Source organism: Anopheles funestus, chromosome 2RL (assembly GCF_943734845.2).
Source record: "Anopheles funestus chromosome 2RL, idAnoFuneDA-416_04, whole genome shotgun sequence".
Classification (NCBI taxonomy): Eukaryota; Metazoa; Arthropoda; class Insecta; order Diptera; family Culicidae; genus Anopheles; species Anopheles funestus.
This window is the reverse complement of record NC_064598.1, coordinates 17,696,378-17,714,938: the sequence shown is the minus strand read 5'-3', so window position 1 is coordinate 17,714,938 and position 18,561 is coordinate 17,696,378. Positions and strand designations below refer to the sequence as shown.

General features: G+C 46.3%; 2 protein-coding genes across 2 annotated transcripts; one reads left to right on the top strand and one right to left on the bottom strand.

The window, feature by feature from the left end:
* Positions 1-152: 152 nt before the first annotated feature.
* On the top strand, positions 153-9,134 carry LOC125766467 (serine/threonine-protein kinase Warts). The gene is made up of 8 exons (XM_049432465.1): positions 153-495; positions 2,985-3,154; positions 3,246-6,294; positions 6,373-6,493; positions 6,676-6,791; positions 6,861-6,930; positions 7,024-7,219; positions 7,302-9,134. The coding sequence occupies exons 2-8, from the start codon at positions 3,026-3,028 to the stop codon at positions 7,737-7,739; spliced, it is 4,119 nt and encodes a 1,372-aa protein (XP_049288422.1). The 5' UTR covers positions 153-495; positions 2,985-3,025; the 3' UTR covers positions 7,740-9,134.
* Positions 9,135-9,467: 333 nt separating this feature from the next.
* LOC125766459 (calcineurin-binding protein cabin-1-like) lies at positions 9,468-18,439 on the bottom strand. The gene is made up of 22 exons (XM_049432439.1): positions 18,179-18,439; positions 17,990-18,103; positions 17,268-17,921; positions 17,023-17,197; positions 16,858-16,953; positions 16,604-16,784; positions 16,110-16,541; positions 15,866-16,034; positions 15,477-15,779; positions 15,257-15,419; positions 15,017-15,173; positions 14,813-14,950; positions 14,457-14,735; positions 14,053-14,394; positions 13,816-13,989; positions 12,729-13,752; positions 12,401-12,655; positions 12,162-12,325; positions 11,604-12,069; positions 10,975-11,527; positions 9,826-10,888; positions 9,468-9,745 (listed from the first exon to the last, which is right to left on the bottom strand). The coding sequence occupies exons 1-22, from the start codon at positions 18,386-18,388 to the stop codon at positions 9,598-9,600; spliced, it is 7,260 nt and encodes a 2,419-aa protein (XP_049288396.1). The 5' UTR covers positions 18,389-18,439; the 3' UTR covers positions 9,468-9,597.
* Positions 18,440-18,561: the final 122 nt, after the last annotated feature.

The window sequence follows — 18,561 nt, the reverse complement described above, 5'->3', positions numbered from 1 at the left end:
TTACAAAAGCGAAGAGATGGCAATGCATAAGAGCATTTTTAAAACCGATTTAAGAATCGGAAAATGTTGAGGATATTCGCGATAACATATAAATTGTGGCACGTATTTTAATCTTATTTGATAAATGGAACTAAAAACGTAAATTAAGCAAAAATTCAAATAATATTCCATTTTTTCGAATAAGCTATGTTGCATGTTTATAGTATCAGGTTCAGTTCGTGACAGATGTGCACGGACATCGCTACCTCGGCTATTGTGGTATTCATCCACCAGATCGTATTCAGCACCGACATGTCGGATCGCTGAAAGCACAGCGCCGTGTGTGTGTGCGTGCGTATGTGTGTGCTTTTTTGTGTTGTTGATAAACGTCAAAACTACAAAAATTCGATATTTTCGTGACGAGGAATTGGTTCCCGAGCACTACTATACTGATCCCTCGCGATCTGCTGTGAAACGCGCACCCCACCGCAATATTTGCCAGTGAAATATGCGAAGGTAAAATTGGTGGCCCCGTTTTTTTTCTCTCTATCCTTCACTCTGGTGTGTGTCGATTTTTTCCTCCTCCTCTTGCCTGGGTTGTCATCCTCGGCTGTGGTGCGTGTGCGTACGTGAATGTGCGATGAAGAAGAGGACGTATTTGCGTCCGTGATTGCGTGCGTGCGTGCATATCTTGGAAAGAAGGGCCCTCCCCGTACCCTGTCGTGTGTAGTGCAGATCGGTCGGGTGGGTACACGGAATAAAAAGGGGAGAGAAAATGTGCCCGTGAATGGTGGTGCTAGTGGTGGCATGAGAAGCAGAAGAAGCAAAAGAAGCGAAAGAAAGAAAAAAAGAATGAACGCACAGACTGTGCGGGAGAAGAAATTGCATTGGTATGTGGAATCTTATTTTCGTCGAGATCAAAACGCGTGTGAAATGGCAAACGGTGCGGGGGGTAGTGTGTGATCATGGTGATATTCTAGGGGAAAGAAATATACCCACACACACACACACATACACGCTCGCGTTGCTACAAGGAGAAAACGCAATGGAATATTCGATAATCGCTGACCGAAGGGATTGTGGAATGTGGAATTGGAAGCAATCCCATCGTGCAGTGTGTCGCTGTGTGTACGTGTGTGCGTGCATGGCTGTGTTTTTGTACGCGCGTGTGTGTATCGTTGTGTGTACGTACATGTGTCGTTTTTTTGTGGTGGCTACTACGCGCGATTCCCTGAATCGGATTGCATTAAAAATTGTCCCCCGTAACCCTCTCGTCGACTGCCCGTATGCAAGGGGACAAAATGCGGCTCGTGTGATCACACACACAGGGGGTTTTCATCTCACGTAAACAAAACTTGGATGAAAATGGAGTACGATGGTGGTGTGTATGGCCTCAGCACCAGCACCACATTCCATCGGCCGAAGTGAAGAAGAGTGGGAATGGTGCGGGAGTGGGGTTGTCGATCAAACAACGATTCTGTTGCGGAAAACGAACGAGATGTCGTCAAATGTGTGATCGCTCACGGAATTTTGTGCCGTGCAATAGTTTTTACCCACCCTCAACATGGAATATTTTGTTACCGTTCGTGAGTGGAATTAAAATTCGGCACAACAAACCGTTCCTCGGTGTGATAAGGAATATAATCATCTGCAACCAATTCAACAAAGCATGAGGAATGGCGTGAAGAAAACATTTCCGAAAAGAAACCGCATCAGGCAACATTGATGTGGAGCGATTTTACGGTGACGGTGACGGAAGAAAATCGCGAATTGCTATTCCATGCCACACGGAGGACACGATGACATTTACGAAATGCATCCAACACAACACATAGCTTACTTTGATTTCGACGGTCGCTATGAAGTTCGATCGACTGCACCAACAAAATATACACCCACCTGTGGCCAATGCAAATGTTTCAGAAGTATTGCCAACAATAATCATATTGTGGCCAAATACTGCACAACAGAACAGAGTCAGCTGCTCTTTCTTTGTAGTACGAAGAATCAATTTTTTCATGGAAAATTCTTGGAATCCTAACCCATGCCGGTGGAATTACGGAGTGGTCAAAAAAAATGTTCAGTGTTCGCAAAAAAGGCCTTCACATGCTGCATATTATTTGTGAAACATAAAAACTGAACGCGATTACGCAGGGATTTTGGACGGGTCAAAAATATTTGTTAGCGTAGTTTTTTTTATTTAATCTTTAAATCAGCTTTAATGTTTTGCAAAGTTAAGCTGAAGTGTTTGTAAAAGCCAAGATCAACACTTTTCCAAACGCAATTTAAAGCTACATTCGTTTGTCTGTTCTAACTCGATTTCTGACAAATTAGCTTAGGAATGTGGAAAAGTTGAGTTGTTATTTAACTTTTTAAAAACACTTTATGCACGTACAATTCTCACCTGTGAACCCTGCAATGGCATTATGCAAAAAAATAACAACAACAAAATCTGCGCACAGAGACGTGTGTGACGTCTTCTTTTTTCCCTGCCAGTTCGTACGTCTTGTTATTTCTTTTTTTTTTTGTTTCGTTCTTTCTACTTTGCATTCCGTGCATTCCACGAATAATTAGAATAAACACGCATCTGTGAGCGTGAGCCATGTGTGCCTGTGTGTAGAGAGTGTTATAGAGCGCGCGCGATGATGGTGGATGGTTCTGCGTGAGTCACGGTTTATGCAGCTAAAAGATGATCTCTATGCCTTCTTGTGCGTGTTCTTCTTTTCGAATCGCGGCAAGCGCTGTGATTTTCCGTGTCACCACCAATGTTCGCCGTGTGTGTTTATGCAAAGTTTCACGGTAGGGGAGATGTTTCGCATCCTAGTGATGGATTTTGTTTGAAGGTTGCGTATCCTTTGCCACCGGTCACGAAACCTTTAAGTTCCTGTGAGCATGCACGCATGAAGTAGGACCAAATGACCCTGTCAGGGACAATAAATAATAAATTATCACACAGTTGTAGAGATGTTAAAACTAATGCTCTCCCCTTTACAATCCGTTTACAGATCTAGGAAATAGCAGTAAGTTATGCATATTATAAATCAGCATGAATGGAAAAGGCGGCAAAGTTCCGTTGTCAGTGGCTCGCCACTCGACGTACAACGCGATAGCATTGGAGCAGATCAAAAACGAATTGATGCCGTACGAGACAGGCCAATCTTTGGGTGGTAGTCAGGTAGGTTTGCCTATTATTTTCTGGGAAAAAGGATTTCATTCCCCTAATGTCATCACACACTCTTACTGATTTGGTTATCCGGCTTTTTCAGCTTGTCGCACCGTTGAAGCGTAAACCGAGCATCGAGAAGGATGCACCGCAATCGCCGCTGCATATGCAGCGCACCAGTCCGGCACTCGATTCCGGTGCCGGTAGCTCACGCTCCAACAGTCCCCACTCGCAGCAACCGTTCTCGTCGGCGGCCCTGGTGGGACGCAGCTCACAATACTCACCATCGCCCTGCCCGACCAACTTCAGCGATGCTCCACCGATACCGCCACCGCGCTGCTCGTCCACACCGTCCACTCCTCAGCCACCGAACCCGATGCATCTGCTGAAGCGCATGTCACCGGCCTCGGTTGCATCCGGTCGGAATGGACAGTTCGGTGGGGCGGCCTCTCAATCACCTGCCCGCGGTTCGTCACCCATTGCCAGCGGTGGGAACCATCAGCTGCGGCAGCCGATTATCGTGCAGAATGGACCACAGGTGCAGCAACAGCTCAGCCAGCAGATGGCAGTATACACGGGGAACGAACCACCGCCACCCTATCCAATTGGACCTTCGTCACCACCCAACTATCTGACGTCATTTCACAGCCGCCAGAGCCCGACCCAATCATCCACGCAGTCGGACTTTCGCAAAAGTCCCAGCTCCGGCTTCTACTCGAACGCATCGATCGGTTCATCCAGTCCGATAACCGTTTCGCAGGGTGGTGGAGGTGGCGGCGGCGGCGGAGCAGGTGGTGGTGGTGGTGGATCCGTCGGTGGGATGGGTGGTTCGATTCAGCGACCGATTCCGTTACAACCGAAACCATCCACCGTGCATGCACCGGCATCAAAAGCGGCCCAACATCCGATCATAATGCATTCGGTCAAATCGACGCAGGTGCAAAAGCCAATCCTGCAAACGGCAGTCGCACCGCCAGCACCGGCCGGTGGCGTTGCTGGTAGTAGTGGTGCAGGTGGCACCGGTGCTGGCCATCCGATGCACAACAATCCACCGCCACCATCGTACGCCGTCTCGGTGCAGCACAAGCTAAACAAGGCGGCAACCGGGTACGCAACACCACCGTCACCTTCGCCATCGGGTATCGCGCATGATGGTAGCACTAGCCGGCATACCGGTGGAGCATCCGGCCCGTCCGGACCGCCCGGTACGGTCAGTGTCGTGCCAAAGCAACCACTGCGTGCAAAACCATCGCAGCCCGGTTTACAAACCGTGCTTCCTTCTAATGTGCCAGTGCAGACCGGCGGTGGCGGTGGTACTGTGAATGGCCAATCGTCACCCGCACAACCACAGGTGCTGTCGAACAATGGTGGCAATGGTGGTAATACCAGCCACAATCATAGCGCCACCGGTTCACCGAATGATCCGCCATCGTACGATTCGACGATGATACTGCTGCAAAAACATTCATCGCCCAAAAAAGAACCTCCGCCAGCATATCTGCTGGATGGTGGTGGTGGTGGAGGCGGTGGTGGCGGTGGCACACCACCACCCTTACCCCCTTCACCTCACTGTACTCCGTCGGCGATGGAAATGGAGCAACAGCAGCATCGAAACAACGGCGGCAGTGGGAGCAACAATCACCACCAGTCACATCAGCATCATCACCTGCATCATCTACACCATCAGCACCATAATGGACACAGTGGCAATGTTGACGGTAGCGGTGTAAATGGCGAACGTGCGAACGTGAACGGCGGTAACGGAATGAACCTATCCAGCGTCAACTCCAGTACCAACGGCAACAGTAGTCATAATGCGAATGCTAATACTATTAACAGTAATATGAGTAGTAACACTAACGCAAATGCGAACAATAATATGAAGAATAGTATGCATAACAATCATAATCATGATCATCCGGGCGCAATGATGCACGGCACCGGCATCGTTAGCAATGGTAAAGCGGCCGGACTTGCGCGAACCGTCGATGACGATCGTCTGGCACATCATCATCAGCATCACCAGCTGCACCATGGAGCCACCACCAACGGGCTGATGCAGCATGCCGGTGATCCGAAACAGTTGCCATTGCCGAAAGCACCGCTGAAATCGTCCGGCAATGGTAATGGCAACTCGACGCACGCTTTTACCGGTGCGCTTAAAAGTCTCGGTGCACTGATGGGAGGCGGTGGCCAACAGCAGTCTCAGCAGCAACTAAACCATCACCAACAGCATCATGCCGTTACGCACGATGCTAAGCAGCGTGGCATGGTGACAACAACGACGGCTAGCAGTGGCGTCCGAAGTAGTCTCATGAAAACGGTTCGCTTTCCGGCAGGCAACAGTAATGGGCCGGCACCGGCCTACACGAATGGTGCACCTAGCGCTGGTATGGATCACGGGCTATCAGGAGGTAGTAGCACCGGTAGTACCGAATCATCGTCCACCACCATGCAACCATCGACCGGAGCGAGCACAGCGGCAGGTGGTGGAAATGCAGCCATCGGTAATGCTTCCTCCAGCGGTGGCAGTGCCGGCGGTGGAGGTAGCGGCAGCGGTGGTGGTGGTGGTGGTGGCGGTGGTGGAGAAGATAATCCACGAAAGATAAAACATCAATCGCCGATACCGGAGCGAAAGAATCTGTCCAAGGAGAAGGAAGCCGAACGGTCCGAGTGTAAGGTGAAGCACTACTCACCGCAGGCGTACAAGTTCTTCATGGAGCAGCACATTGAGAACGTGCTCAAGTCGTACTCGCAGCGTAACTTCCGCATCAAGCAGCTGGAAAGTGAAATGTCGAAACTCGATCTGCCGGAGGAGACGAAGATCGAGATGCGCAAGCTGCTGTGCCAGAAGGAAAGCAACTACATTCGGTTGAAGCGCGCCAAAATGGATAAGTCGATGTTTGCGAAGATCAAAACGATCGGTGTCGGAGCGTTCGGGGAGGTGACGCTAGTGAAGAAGATCGACACGACCAACCATCTGTACGCGATGAAAACGCTACGCAAGGCGGACGTGCTCAAGCGAAATCAGGTGGCGCACGTGAAGGCCGAACGTGACATTCTAGCGGAGGCGGACAATGAGTGGGTGGTGAAGCTGTACTACAGCTTCCAGGACAAGGATAATCTTTACTTCGTGATGGATTACATACCGGGTAAGGAGCGCGAGCGTAACAGCAGTTGAATGTGTAAGAACAAACGATGGTTTAACACATTTTGTTGGTTTTTTGCAGGTGGAGATCTCATGTCGCTGCTGATCAAGAAAGGAATATTTGAAGAAGATTTAGCCCGGTTCTACATCGCCGAGCTGACCTGTGCGATTGATAGCGTCCATAAAATGGGATTTATTCACCGGTAAGAGTATACGTCTTTTGGGCAAAAAAGCTATATTTGTTTGTTTTTGTGGCTGGGTGAAGAATTTGACAACTTTCATTGTCATTTAAGATTTTGATCTTCTCTAAACACATGTTTCACGATCATGAAAAGAAGCTAACTAACTTGTCATAATGATTCCCCAATATGTATACTCGTTACAGAGACATCAAGCCGGATAATGTGCTGATCGATCGTAAGGGACATATCAAGCTGACGGACTTTGGTCTGTGCACCGGTTTCCGCTGGACGCACGATTCGAAGTACTATCAAAAGAGCGGTATGTATTGTTGCTGTCGGCGCGTTTTCAAGAGCTTTGCCAACTAATTACACGCTTATCCTTTCACAGATCATGCAAGGCAAGACTCGATGGAAGCGTGGAGCAAGTTTGGTACGGAAATTCCCCCACCATTGGAAAGGTAAGCCGAACGAACGAACGAAGTTGCCCGTAACGAATAATCGAACAATAATGCATCCCTTTTTGTTCTCTTCAACCCTACGATTTATGTTAGGCGAAAGTTCCGGGAGAAAAACCGCGCCAAAGCACACTCAATCGTCGGTACGCCCAACTATATCGCACCGGAGGTGTTGCTGCGAAGCGGCTACACGCAGCTGTGCGATTGGTGGAGCGTTGGCGTCATACTGTACGAGATGCTAGTCGGACAGCCTCCCTTTTTGGCAAATACAGCAGAGGAAACACAGATAAAGGTAAGAGCAAGGCGTGCACAGGTGTTGTACCAGATTTACTTACACGTTACCCTGTTCCGCTTCATCCACATTCGGATTGCAGGTTATTAACTGGCGGCAAACGTTGCGCATTCCGGCGGAAGCGCAACTAACACCGGAAGCGAAGGACATCATACTGCGGCTGTGCAAGAACGAGGACGAACGGATCGGGCGGAACGTGGACGAGATCAAGTCACATCCGTTCTTCCGCACGATCGACTTCAGCAAGGATCTGCGTAGCCAGCAGGCATTGTACGAACCCAAAATCAAGTACCCGACCGACACGTCCAACTTCGATCCGATCGATCCGGGCCGGCTGCAGGATTCGTCCTCATCCTGCGACGAGGGCGGTCACGGCAATCTGGACGAGGTGTGCGACAGTGGGAAACCGTTCCATCACGGGTTCTTCGAGTTTACCTTCCGGCGATTTTTCGACGACGAATGTGATCACAAAATCACGCTCGACTCGAGCGAGGGACAGGCGGAAGCTATTTATGTATAAAATAATAATTACTAATATTATTAATCTATTAATTATTACCGACCCCCTAATAAGCGCTAAATCCATAAATATTTTTATCTATCTTTTCTAATCACGCACGCAAGCGCTGCCGGCGAGGACGTTGCGCGTCACGATTAAATTGCACAGTTAGGACACGTTCTTTCAACGGTAAAGCGATGCCGTTTTTTTTGGGCCAATTGGGCGAAAGCGAACGAAAGTACAGTGAAACAAAATTTTGGGATAAAGGAAGAAGCAGTGGACAGGATTAAAGATGAGTTATCAGTTCGTATCAGATCGAACTTAGCGAAATCCCGACTCCTAACGGTTGGAAGGGAATTCTAAAAAAAAGAAGCAGGACTACATTTAGAAATAATGAAGGTTAACAACAATCGTTAAAGTGCTCTTTATAAAATTACACCACCTACACCACCTGGACAGGAAATTTGAGGCCTTCTTGTAGCAAAAGCAAACGACCGAACGGTTCTTTGTGTTAGTAAATAGAGAATACGTTGAAAACAGAACGAAAAGTAGAATCTATATTGGAAAAAAGGGCAACGATCGAAACTAGGTTAGACGAACGTGCAACCCTTTAGTTAATATAAGGGTTGTACAAACACACACACATCAGTGCCGGCTTCAGATATATACAGGTTTTTCTTTTTCGTTTTGTCGATGATTAATATTACTATTATTATTTTATTACTTTTATACGCGAATTGTTGTACAGTGCAAATATGTGTGATTCTGGATTTACAGAGTATTTAGAACGTAAGATGGGAGCGGGGGGAGAGAAAGAGAGACACAGATTAACAAAACAAAAAAAAAACACAAGAAAACAAAAATGAAAGAGAAACACTAGCGAAACGTATTCTGAAGCGTAATACTCTTGGTAGATTCGAAATTGGTCACGACGAAACTGCGATGGGACATACAACTGCAAACAGCTATAGATAGAACGAGAACTAGAAAACAGTGAAACTAGAGAAAGGGAAATGCAAAACAATCATGAAAACAATGGAAATCAGTGTCAAAGGAATAGCAGGAATAGTGAGAAAAAGGATAAAGGACAGCAGATAGCAAAGTAAACGTAAACAAAACATACATACAGTTGAAGAAAGGAAACAGGAAAGCTCAATGAAACAAGCTACACGTTTAGTTGTTTTTGTTGTTGTTGATGTGGATGTTATGAACAACGGATAGGATGAGAAGATCAGGAAAAACACACTCACACATTTGATAGAACAAAACATGGAATATAGCATTCAGATTTTGGCCTTAACACATTTTTATGGTGGTACGCGAAAGCAGTCGAAAACGCAAAAAAACGGTCACGCGCGGTACCTTTTTCTCATCACAAATAAAAAACGGAATAAAATCAAAATCGATCGAATCGAATGGTGAGGTTCGTTTTCGTGTGTCACTTTTTGGGGTATGGAAGGACAATCGAGAAATAACTTCCCCTAAGTAAGGTTCCCCTTTACTTATTAACCAACAAGAACTCCGAAGCGAAATCATTCCAAATCAGGAGATTCCTCCTTCCTTTTAACATTTTGATTGCGTGGCATTGTCATAGTGAGATTAATTTGACAGGTAGTGGAGCTTTTCGTTGTATCTGCCTCTAAGAGCTGTGAGTGGTACTATTGTGGCTCGTAAGAATGGAATGTATTTCGGCTACCAGTCAACTATCGAATAGTGATATTGTGTTGCGACTGTAGGACAGAACCTTGCTTTGTTAATCATTAAAGATGTAAAATCTCTAGTACCTTTTATTGGCAGTATGAATGGCTAGTGTAATTGCTGTTTCCAGCTTCCATACCTAGCTACGGCGATCCAAATTGGGTGAAGCATCCTGTAAGGATCATTCTAGCACGATCACATCCGGATCATCGGTCGGTTTCGGTTTGGCGCTAGACGATCCCCCGGCAACTTCGGTCTCCCGTGCCTTATTCGCTTTCTGGCGTTCAGCTAACTTTTGCTGCAATGTTTTTGCTTGTTGCTGATTGGAACTAAAACAAATATGGTAGAAAAAGGACGAATTTAGAAAAGAGCGATCGTTTGTTTAGCATTGTGACATTTAAGCGCTTACCCAACAACACCCATCGGATGCAAAGCCATTTGAGAAGGGGAACTACCGCTGCTGCCACCTCCACCACCACCAATCAACGGCGATTGTCTGTTGTACGTGTCGGTGGAATATCCACCGGACGGCACCGCAGTTATTGTCGCACTAATCCTCGGTATGCTGGTAGGACTCGAAGTGAACCGATTTGCTCCCACCGTACCGGTGGATTGCATATTGGCCATCGCTGCCTGCATTGCCATGGTGGGTGTTTTGTTCGACTGTTTTGCCGTTTGTTTTCTACCGCCCGTTTGCTGAGCTGTTGACGCACCGGTACCCTTCATGGTCGTCAACACCGAACGTGCCATGTGGGGATACTTTTGAAGAAGCTCCATGTAGGACGCCACCAAATCATTTGGTACGCCCGGATCGAACATGCCAGCAGGTAGGGATTTATCCACCCGACCGGTGTTAGCGGTCGTGCCGGAAGATTTTCCACCCATGGTTTGCGCGAGCGGACCCATTACGGGTTCGATCGATAATCCAGGTACGCCGAGCTGCGGTATGGTGGGAACGGGTCTGCTGTATGGTGCAGGACGTACCTGCTGTCCTGTGGACGTACCCGGCTTTCTGCCCTTCATTTTGCGTCCTCCCGGTGGGTCCTTGTTTCGCCCAACCATTGGCCCATCGGATGGCGTAATGGTGAGAATGGGCGACGGTGAAGAAACGCGTTGCGATGTACCGGCGAATGGTGAAGATACGCGTGAATCTTTCTTGGCCGTCATTGAAGGCGTACCGGTTAGTGTGGACATTGGTGTAAGCGTAATCGTAGCGAGGTGTTGGTGTTGATCAATGTTCATGGAAGTGATCGTACTGCTGGCAGTTGCTTTCGGTCCGGGTCCTTTTTTACCTCCTGCCACGTGAGTGTTTTTGGGTTGCTGGTTACTGGGTGGGTTGTACTCTTTCCCACTCATGCTAGCCATGCCTTTCGGTAAGCCCAGGGACATGCCCGGCAATGGGGAAGGTGTGGAAGTGTTTCGATCCGCGCTGGGAGAAAGCGCAGCTTTCGGTTTTTGCATTTTGAAGGTAGCTGATGGTTGTGGCATTTACAGAAAGAAAAAAGAGTTAAGCATGCCGTTGAATATTAAAAATGAAAAAAAAAAAAAAGAATTTTACCTAAGTACTCAGTTAAAGCAGCCGCCATCATGGGATTGTTACCGAGCGATGCAATGTTCGGGATTTGGCTGAACAGCTTCAGGTATTGTTCATATAAAGTGGTAGAATTAATCGCACCAGCTACCGAAGGGGTAGACAGTTGCGTTGGTGGTGTAACCGACGGTGGTAAAGGCATTGCCGATCCGGATGCCAGTGGCATCAGTAGCTCGTTTGTAGGAATCGAGGAAAAGGCTAACGATTTCGATGCAGTGGTCGACACGCTCGTGGAAGAAGACATCATTGAGCTTGATGATGCGGTGACTTTTGGGTTGTTAGCACCACCCGTTGCGGACGTTGTGCCATCGAGCATAATTGGCGTAATGGTAACGCGCGACGAAAGGTCCGACATCATACTGTTCATTGTGGTTTGTGCGAATGGATGTGGTGCCGGGTATCCAGGCTGCTGTACGATCGCTTGTTCGTTCGTTGCAGTCGTGGATGATGGTATAGAAACGGTGGACGCTTTCGTTGCACCGAAACGTCGATTTTGTTTTGTAAGCCCAGGTATAAAGTTCTGTTTCGTGTGAATTAAGACCAAACATGTCCATTACACAGTTAAAAACTCCCCTAATCATCTAATCAAAACTTACCGCCGATATTGGTTGCATCGGTACTATCATCGTGGCCGGAAGTTCAGCACTGGTTAGCGTCGATTTCGAACCATTACCTCCATTGCCCGTCGCCGAACTACCTGCTCCGGTTCCAGCCGTTCCATTGGCCTGTTGCTGCTTTTCTTGCGTTTTGCGATAGTTCATTTCGTATGTGCACAGTTTTACCGCTAAATCGAGCAAGCTCACATTTTCCGGTAATTTTGAAACCTTATCGCTAACGAACACTCGGTACGCGTCGATCAGTACCGTCGCAAACATTGGCTCCTTGGCTTGCATGTGCTTGATGATTTTGCGGTATGCCTTGTACATATCGACCATCAGCGAGAGCAGCTCGGTGTCGTTGCGTCCGTCGGTGTATTTTTTCAACATGCTCCGGTACACCTGGACACAGAACAGTATCGCCTGCTGGACTAACTCTTTGCGCTCGTAATCGTTAAGATATTTCCTGCCAGATTAGCCAGAAGTTTTTGTTATTAGTAAAGAATTGCTTTTTTATCCCCAAAATTGGCTCTAAATTAAAATACAGGTAGCACTTACTTGTCTGGTTCGGGCGTTCGCTGTAATTGCAGTGCCAACTCTAACAGGACATCGTGCTCGGAAAATTCCTTTAACGTTTCCATCAGTACGATCACGCACTTTGAGATGTGAGAAGCAAAATTGCCTGGACGATCAATATCCGAGGCAGGAATTCTCCATAAACCCTAAAATCGCAAAGAGAGATAGAAAATCTTTCGTTGAAGAAAACATGTTCCACATTTCTTCACACACACACTTACATTGAAGAAATTGGTCGTCTTCCGTTCCGTAAACAGTCCCGGAATTTGATTACCAAGCGTGGTACGGTACGTGCCGAGCAATAGGTGACGTGCGCTTTCGTAAGACTTTGTTGCGCCGGGTGCATGCATGAAGTGATGTATGAGCCGATACATCGATTTGTAATGCTCCGGGAAGCGTGTTATGCACTCCTCCAGGTTCTTGATGCATAGCTTGAAAATGGTGTCCCGTTGAGCTGGGCTGATCGGTTGCTGGTTCTAGTGTGAGAATGATCATACAGGACAAATAATGTGCATTTTGATGAAGTAACTGCTTGCTTTTCATACTCACAATTAGCTCGTCGTCCGTTGAGCTGCTGTCACTGTCCGAATCGGAAGACGTATCCGTATCACTGTCGGACGAATCGCTACTCGACGAGGAAGTGCTGGTGGTGGTTGTTGTGGTTGTAGTGGTGGATGTAACGGCGCTTTCCTGAGATCCGCGCCGCACTGAGGGATGCTGAGGATCACCAAGCTGTTTTATTTCCTCCACCCGTAGATGTTCGAGCATACGGCCGGGCATTTGATTGGAACCGGATACCGGCGATGGAACGTTTGCATCATCGATCGTTTGCAGTTCACTGGAACCCGGTTTGGGTTCTGCTGGTGGTGGTGGACTGTTTAGTGAAACCGTGCCAGTCGATTCTGGTTGTTCTGGTGCTTTATTTTCTTCCAACGTAGCACCATCCGACGGTGTCACCGATGTACTTTCTATCGTAATTTGTTCGCCAGATTTGGAAACCTTTGGCGAACCAACCGGAATATCAATTTCGGTCACACCTCCAGCATTGCCGCTTCCACCGTTCGGTGATATCTTTCGCTTAAGCATGTTCTCATTAATTTTAGCCCGATTCACCGCAAACGGGCTGGTGGATAGTTCCTTTAGCGTACGCAGAAACAACCGGGACGTTTTCTTATTTATCGGCGAATGCTGCTCCACGTACTTGATGATCGCCGCATTAATGCGATAGAATATTTCCAACGCTTCGATCGCAAGCTGCGAGGGACTGCTGTGGTTGATCTTGATCGGATAGGTCGCGTTGCATTCGTACAGATATTTGGCTGACTTTAGGTAGTGCGTCAGATAAACGGCCGGATGTTCTTTCTTCTTTTCCGCTATTTTGCCAAGCATGTAGTGATGCAGCCATATTTCATCCTCATGGTTGTGTCCATTCTCTTGGTTCGATTGTATCTGTTGCTCATCGATAACATCACCCGCTGCATTGCTGTAGCACAGCTTAATGAGGCTCACTTTGTTGAAACACGTAAACGCTATATCGAGACAACGCTCCTTATGTGTTTCGACCAGAGCGAAGCTGCGAAAGAATTACAACGATGCGATCAGCCAGAATGCGGATATTAACGAAGGAGTGTTTTACCTTTCCATCGACAGTGTGTCGCTAAGCAGCTTTAAGCTACGCGAACAGAAAGAATGAATGTTGTACGCGAAGGAACCGTACTCGATCCAGAGTTGGGAGTCTTCTTCATTTAGCTGCAGACACTGATCGAAACACTTCATACCATTGTCAGTTTCGTCCAGAAATTCCTGCAATCTGTAAGACGTATCAAAAAGAAAATTATGTTTGCACATTGTTGCACTTTGCAGCACCACTTACAGTATTGTTTCGGTTGAATTAAGCTTCGTTTCCACTTTGCTTGCTTTGGATAGTGAAATTCCTGCCCAAGAATCAAACCGCGATGGTTCCAGTGCCAAATCCATCACGTAGTACCGGATCGCACGGGTGAAATCTCGACTTTTGAAGTAAAAGTCAGCCAACAGATAAAAAATTGGTTTCACCTCACTCTGCAAGATGTTTGCCGCCTCGGGTAAAGTATTACCCTTGCCATCGATAAACTCCGAAATGGGACGAGAAAGTTTCATGATGTTAATTTCACACGGTATGAGCAGAATGATACGCTGGAGCAGTGCTTCCATATCGGTTGAAATCGATTCCAATCTGGAAAACACAAATCGAGTAATTATTGGATGAAGAACTATACACCATCAAAAGGCACATACTTGTATGAGTTAAACTCGGGCAAACTGTCCGGACGGTAGAGATCGAACAGTTGAATGGCTCGTTCCCAGGTGAGCGATACTTGCACGGCACAGTGATCCTGTATGTGCCGAAGCCGGGGTCTTTTCTGTGGATATCCGTACAAACAGTACGTTACCTGTTCAAGATATTCGTTTAGAGTTTCACGGAACGGTTCCAACATTGGGGAACGTATTTTCGGCACAACGACATCGAGTGTGTGAAACAGTATACCGCTGTCTCCTTTTGAGCACCAATTTTTCCTGTTTTCGAGTGGCAAAGATGTTTTAAAACATTAATATTTTAATAGAGTACAGGAACACCTCAAAACCATACTCACTTTCCTAGTAACTCGTGTGCAACAAAGCACATCATAATTGAATTGCAGAGACGCTCTGGTTCCAATTCTAATGTACCGCTTTGATCGGCAATTGCTGGCGTGCGGTTCAACTTAACCAAACCGTCCATATCATCTTGTCTGTAAAAAAAAAAACAAAGAAGCTGTATTAAACAACCGACGGAAGAAAGTTAGCTCTATTCTCACCTCTCCAAAATATAGTAAAGTACGATCCAAGCTCTCCAACACTCGATAAGGCAAAGCTGGGCAGTGTAATTTTTCTCCCCACTCGGATCCAGCTGATGCGTAAGCATACGATGTAACGATTGGATGAGTCGTGACAGATTTTTACCGAGAAGATCGACTAAAACGACAAAAGGATATCCGTCAACGAACTACTGATCTAACCGGCGTTTGACTTGGGATGAAAAGGCTTTAGGACTTTACTTATAGCTACTCCTTCCTGTTTGATAATTGACTCAATGTAAAGCAGCGCAAAGTTGATATTATTCGCCCACATTCGTGACTTTCGGCTATCGTGCTGTACCGGTGCAGTCATGAACTGTTGTACGGAGTACGTTAAGGATTTTTCCGACCACACAAAACATTCCTGAAACACAAAAGATCTCAGTTACAATCAGCTATCGATGAAGTTACAGCACATTACCTCCATTTCGGCCATGCTCCAGAGTGATTCCAACAGCATTTGCGTTTGTATTGTAAGACTAAGTATCGATTCGTTTGGATTCCCTACGGATGTGTAGTACTGGAGCGTATCTTTCAATATTGCAACCACCGGTTCATGTTCGCCATTGTCGTAGTGTCGTTTTACACGCTCAATACGCAATTTGCGTTCCGTTTCACCAATAAGTTCGCGAACAGAACTTCCACTAACGTTCGTATTCAAACACTGATTTGGAAAGCTTAATTCTATGCGTGGTGCGCCCGGTGCTTCCACTAACTCTGAAAGCTGCACAGTTGAAGCAGACAAAAGAGAAGAGAAAAATTAGAATTTGCATTGAATGGATTAAATGTTTTTTGGATAAACAAGCTTACCACATAGAGATTATCCAATGCTTCGTCGTACTTTTGCATGCTACAGTCCAGAATGTAAGCAATCCACAGTAAACGAATGCGATAAACTGTAACTGTTTGGAGAGTTGGTAAACTGTCCACATAGAACCGGCAGCGATGGAAAACTTCTTCATCGAATTGATCGAACATACTGCAAAAGGGAAAAACGGTTTATATAAAATGTTGTTCCACATGTGAAATGTGAGTAGAGTTCGCATTTCATTACCTTTCCGTTTGTTCATTGTCCCGTGACAAACCAGCATCCAGCTTCAGCTCGAGATGAAACAATGTAATTTGAAAGATCGTTTCCAACCGATCCTCGGACAATTGGTTCCATGCATTGTAATCGGTGTACTGTACGAAATGTGAATGAACTTCCAAGTATAATTTGCGTAGCTCTGGCTTCATCGCAACGCCCCACGATCTTGAGACGTGGGCCAAAAATCCATACATCAGCGCGTACACGTCAATGTCGCTTTCCTTCATTTCAGCGACAAAGTTATGCAGATTACATTCACGACAAAATTCCATCTGTGTGGTAGTGTGTAACGTCGATCCTTCAGTAGATTCCGGAGATTGAACTTCCACAGCTTGATCACTTTGGGGCTCTGTACGATCCTCAATAACAAAGGGAGAATCTTTGAAGCGTTGATCCTCTCTGAAAATATTTAAAGTAAAATGTTATGCCAGCGAAAGAAAATTTGGTCAAATCACACATACGAAAGATGCTGTTTGACTGCTTGCTTGAAGAACGAATCCACCGTTGCATCGACCGGATCGTTCACTTCCTGTACGCTCTTCTTTCTCGCCGATCGTCGGTTTTTATGCCAGCCCCATTGCTCGAGAATCTTCAACTCGGAACCTCTACGACGTGCCTTGTTTTTGGCCTGCTCGTTAGCATCTATCGGAAGGAACACGGTTGTATAAGGGTTACATACTGCGATGGTTTACAGCCTCGGGAAAACTCATCTTACCAACGCCAGAATCAGCACTATCAGCAGCAGAATTACCATTGCCATTGGTTTCATCATTACACTTGGTCGCAGTAACACTAACATCGTTAACTTCTTCTGCAAAGGATTGAAAACAATTTCATTTAAGTATGGTTTACTAAAAATTATTCGAAATGTACTACTCACCACCGCACATTTCCTCTTCTTCCGTTTCCATTCGGTTTTCATCTTTCGCAGTGGATACATCACCAGCACATTCTGCTGCATCCGGTGACATCTGTACATCTTCTTCCATTTGTTCCGGTGTCTCCTTCCGGTGCTCACAGAACAGCTCATCCGTGTCCACCATGAATACACATTTCTGTGAGGAAAAGGTACAAACGTTACAATAAGCAAATAACGGCAGAATTGAATTATAAAAAACCACTTACCAAATCTAATTCCTCCATGAGTTGGTTCAGCTTTACCAGCACATTGCCGATCGTTTCGAAACTAAGATCATCTACTTTCATCACATTTTTCAACGTTTCCGGCATCACGGTAAGGTCCGGAGGATCATACGCTGGGTGACGTGGTTTAAACAGTTCGTCAAATGTTTCCAATGCAAGTGCCAGTGGCCGATGTTTCTCTTCCTCGGTGAAATCGAACGATGGTGGCACGAGAAACACGGTGTCCAGATACGATAGCGTCGATTTAAACCGTTCCCTGATTGCTCTCAGCACATCCACGTACAGTTTGTTGCGGCTATCCTTTTTGTGACACTGGCTGGCCCATCCGTATGCTTCTACCACGTTCGTGGCGCTACAAAACACCCGCAGCAGTCCTTCCATACTAGGCCAATGGTTTGGATTGCGTTTAAGACACTTTTCGAAATACATTTTCGATATTTGCAGATGGCCCGTCTTGAGGGCCATATGTGCCAAACGGGACATGGTGTATACATCCGTTTCATCCAGATCCATTGCTTTCATAAGAAATTCGATAGCGAGATGTTCCTTACCCTGCTCTTCGTAGATCAGCCCAATGTTTCGATAGCAGTTGTATTTAACCGCGAACAATTTATTGTCCGCTTGGGTGGGTGTGACCTGTAAAACGTATGATAAACAATTGTTACAACAGAACCGTACAGAAAGCACTGCATGGGTTTACGTACATCATTTATGACTTGAGTATCCAACAGTTCCAGTAGCAATTCCAGCGCATCTTGCTGTTTGTTCTCATTTTTCATCTGTAGCGCCCGCACATACTCCGAGATGGCGATTGTTTCCTGCAGAAATCATGATAAACCCGAGAGTTGTAAACATGTCCGGCAAAAACCTAAACACAAACAATACTACAATACCTCGGCTTCTTTCGTAACGATTAACTCGGTATCGGATGCGTTACTATCTTCGTCCGATTCTTCCTCGTTCAGAGCCGAAATACGAATCATTTTCGTGGTTATATTTAACAATTTTGCACTGAATCGATTGCGTGCTTGATGCGATGGCGGCAAATACAAAATTTGTTTACTTGATGTTTGTGTCAAAAATCGCCGCTTGATCGCAGGCATATGAAGGTGAACGTAGACGAGTGCAATAATTTTGGCCAATTGTCACATGGCGGACAGGTGTAGTGCTCCGCAAAGCACTACAAATGTTGCACAATACCTAATTTAAATTTTTTTCATCGAATGTATGTTGATTTTGATGAAATTTGATTGGTTTTCTTGGCAAATGTGCGCTG

Coding starts and splice junctions, on each gene's coding strand:
- LOC125766467 (XM_049432465.1), top strand. CDS start 3,026: ATGAATGGAAAAGGCGGCAAAGTTCCGTTGTCAGTGGCTCGCCACTCG. Junction 6,494..6,675: donor AAAATGGGATTTATTCACCG/GTAAGAGTATAC, acceptor TACTCGTTACAG/AGACATCAAGCCGGATAATG. Junction 6,792..6,860: donor GAAGTACTATCAAAAGAGCG/GTATGTATTGTT, acceptor ATCCTTTCACAG/ATCATGCAAGGCAAGACTCG.
- LOC125766459 (XM_049432439.1), bottom strand. CDS start 18,388: ATGCCTGCGATCAAGCGGCGATTTTTGACACAAACATCAAGTAAACAA. Junction 14,736..14,812: donor GCACACGAGTTACTAGGAAA/GTGAGTATGGTT, acceptor ACTCGAAAACAG/GAAAAATTGGTGCTCAAAAG. Junction 9,746..9,825: donor CATCCGATGGGTGTTGTTGG/GTAAGCGCTTAA, acceptor TATTTGTTTTAG/TTCCAATCAGCAACAAGCAA.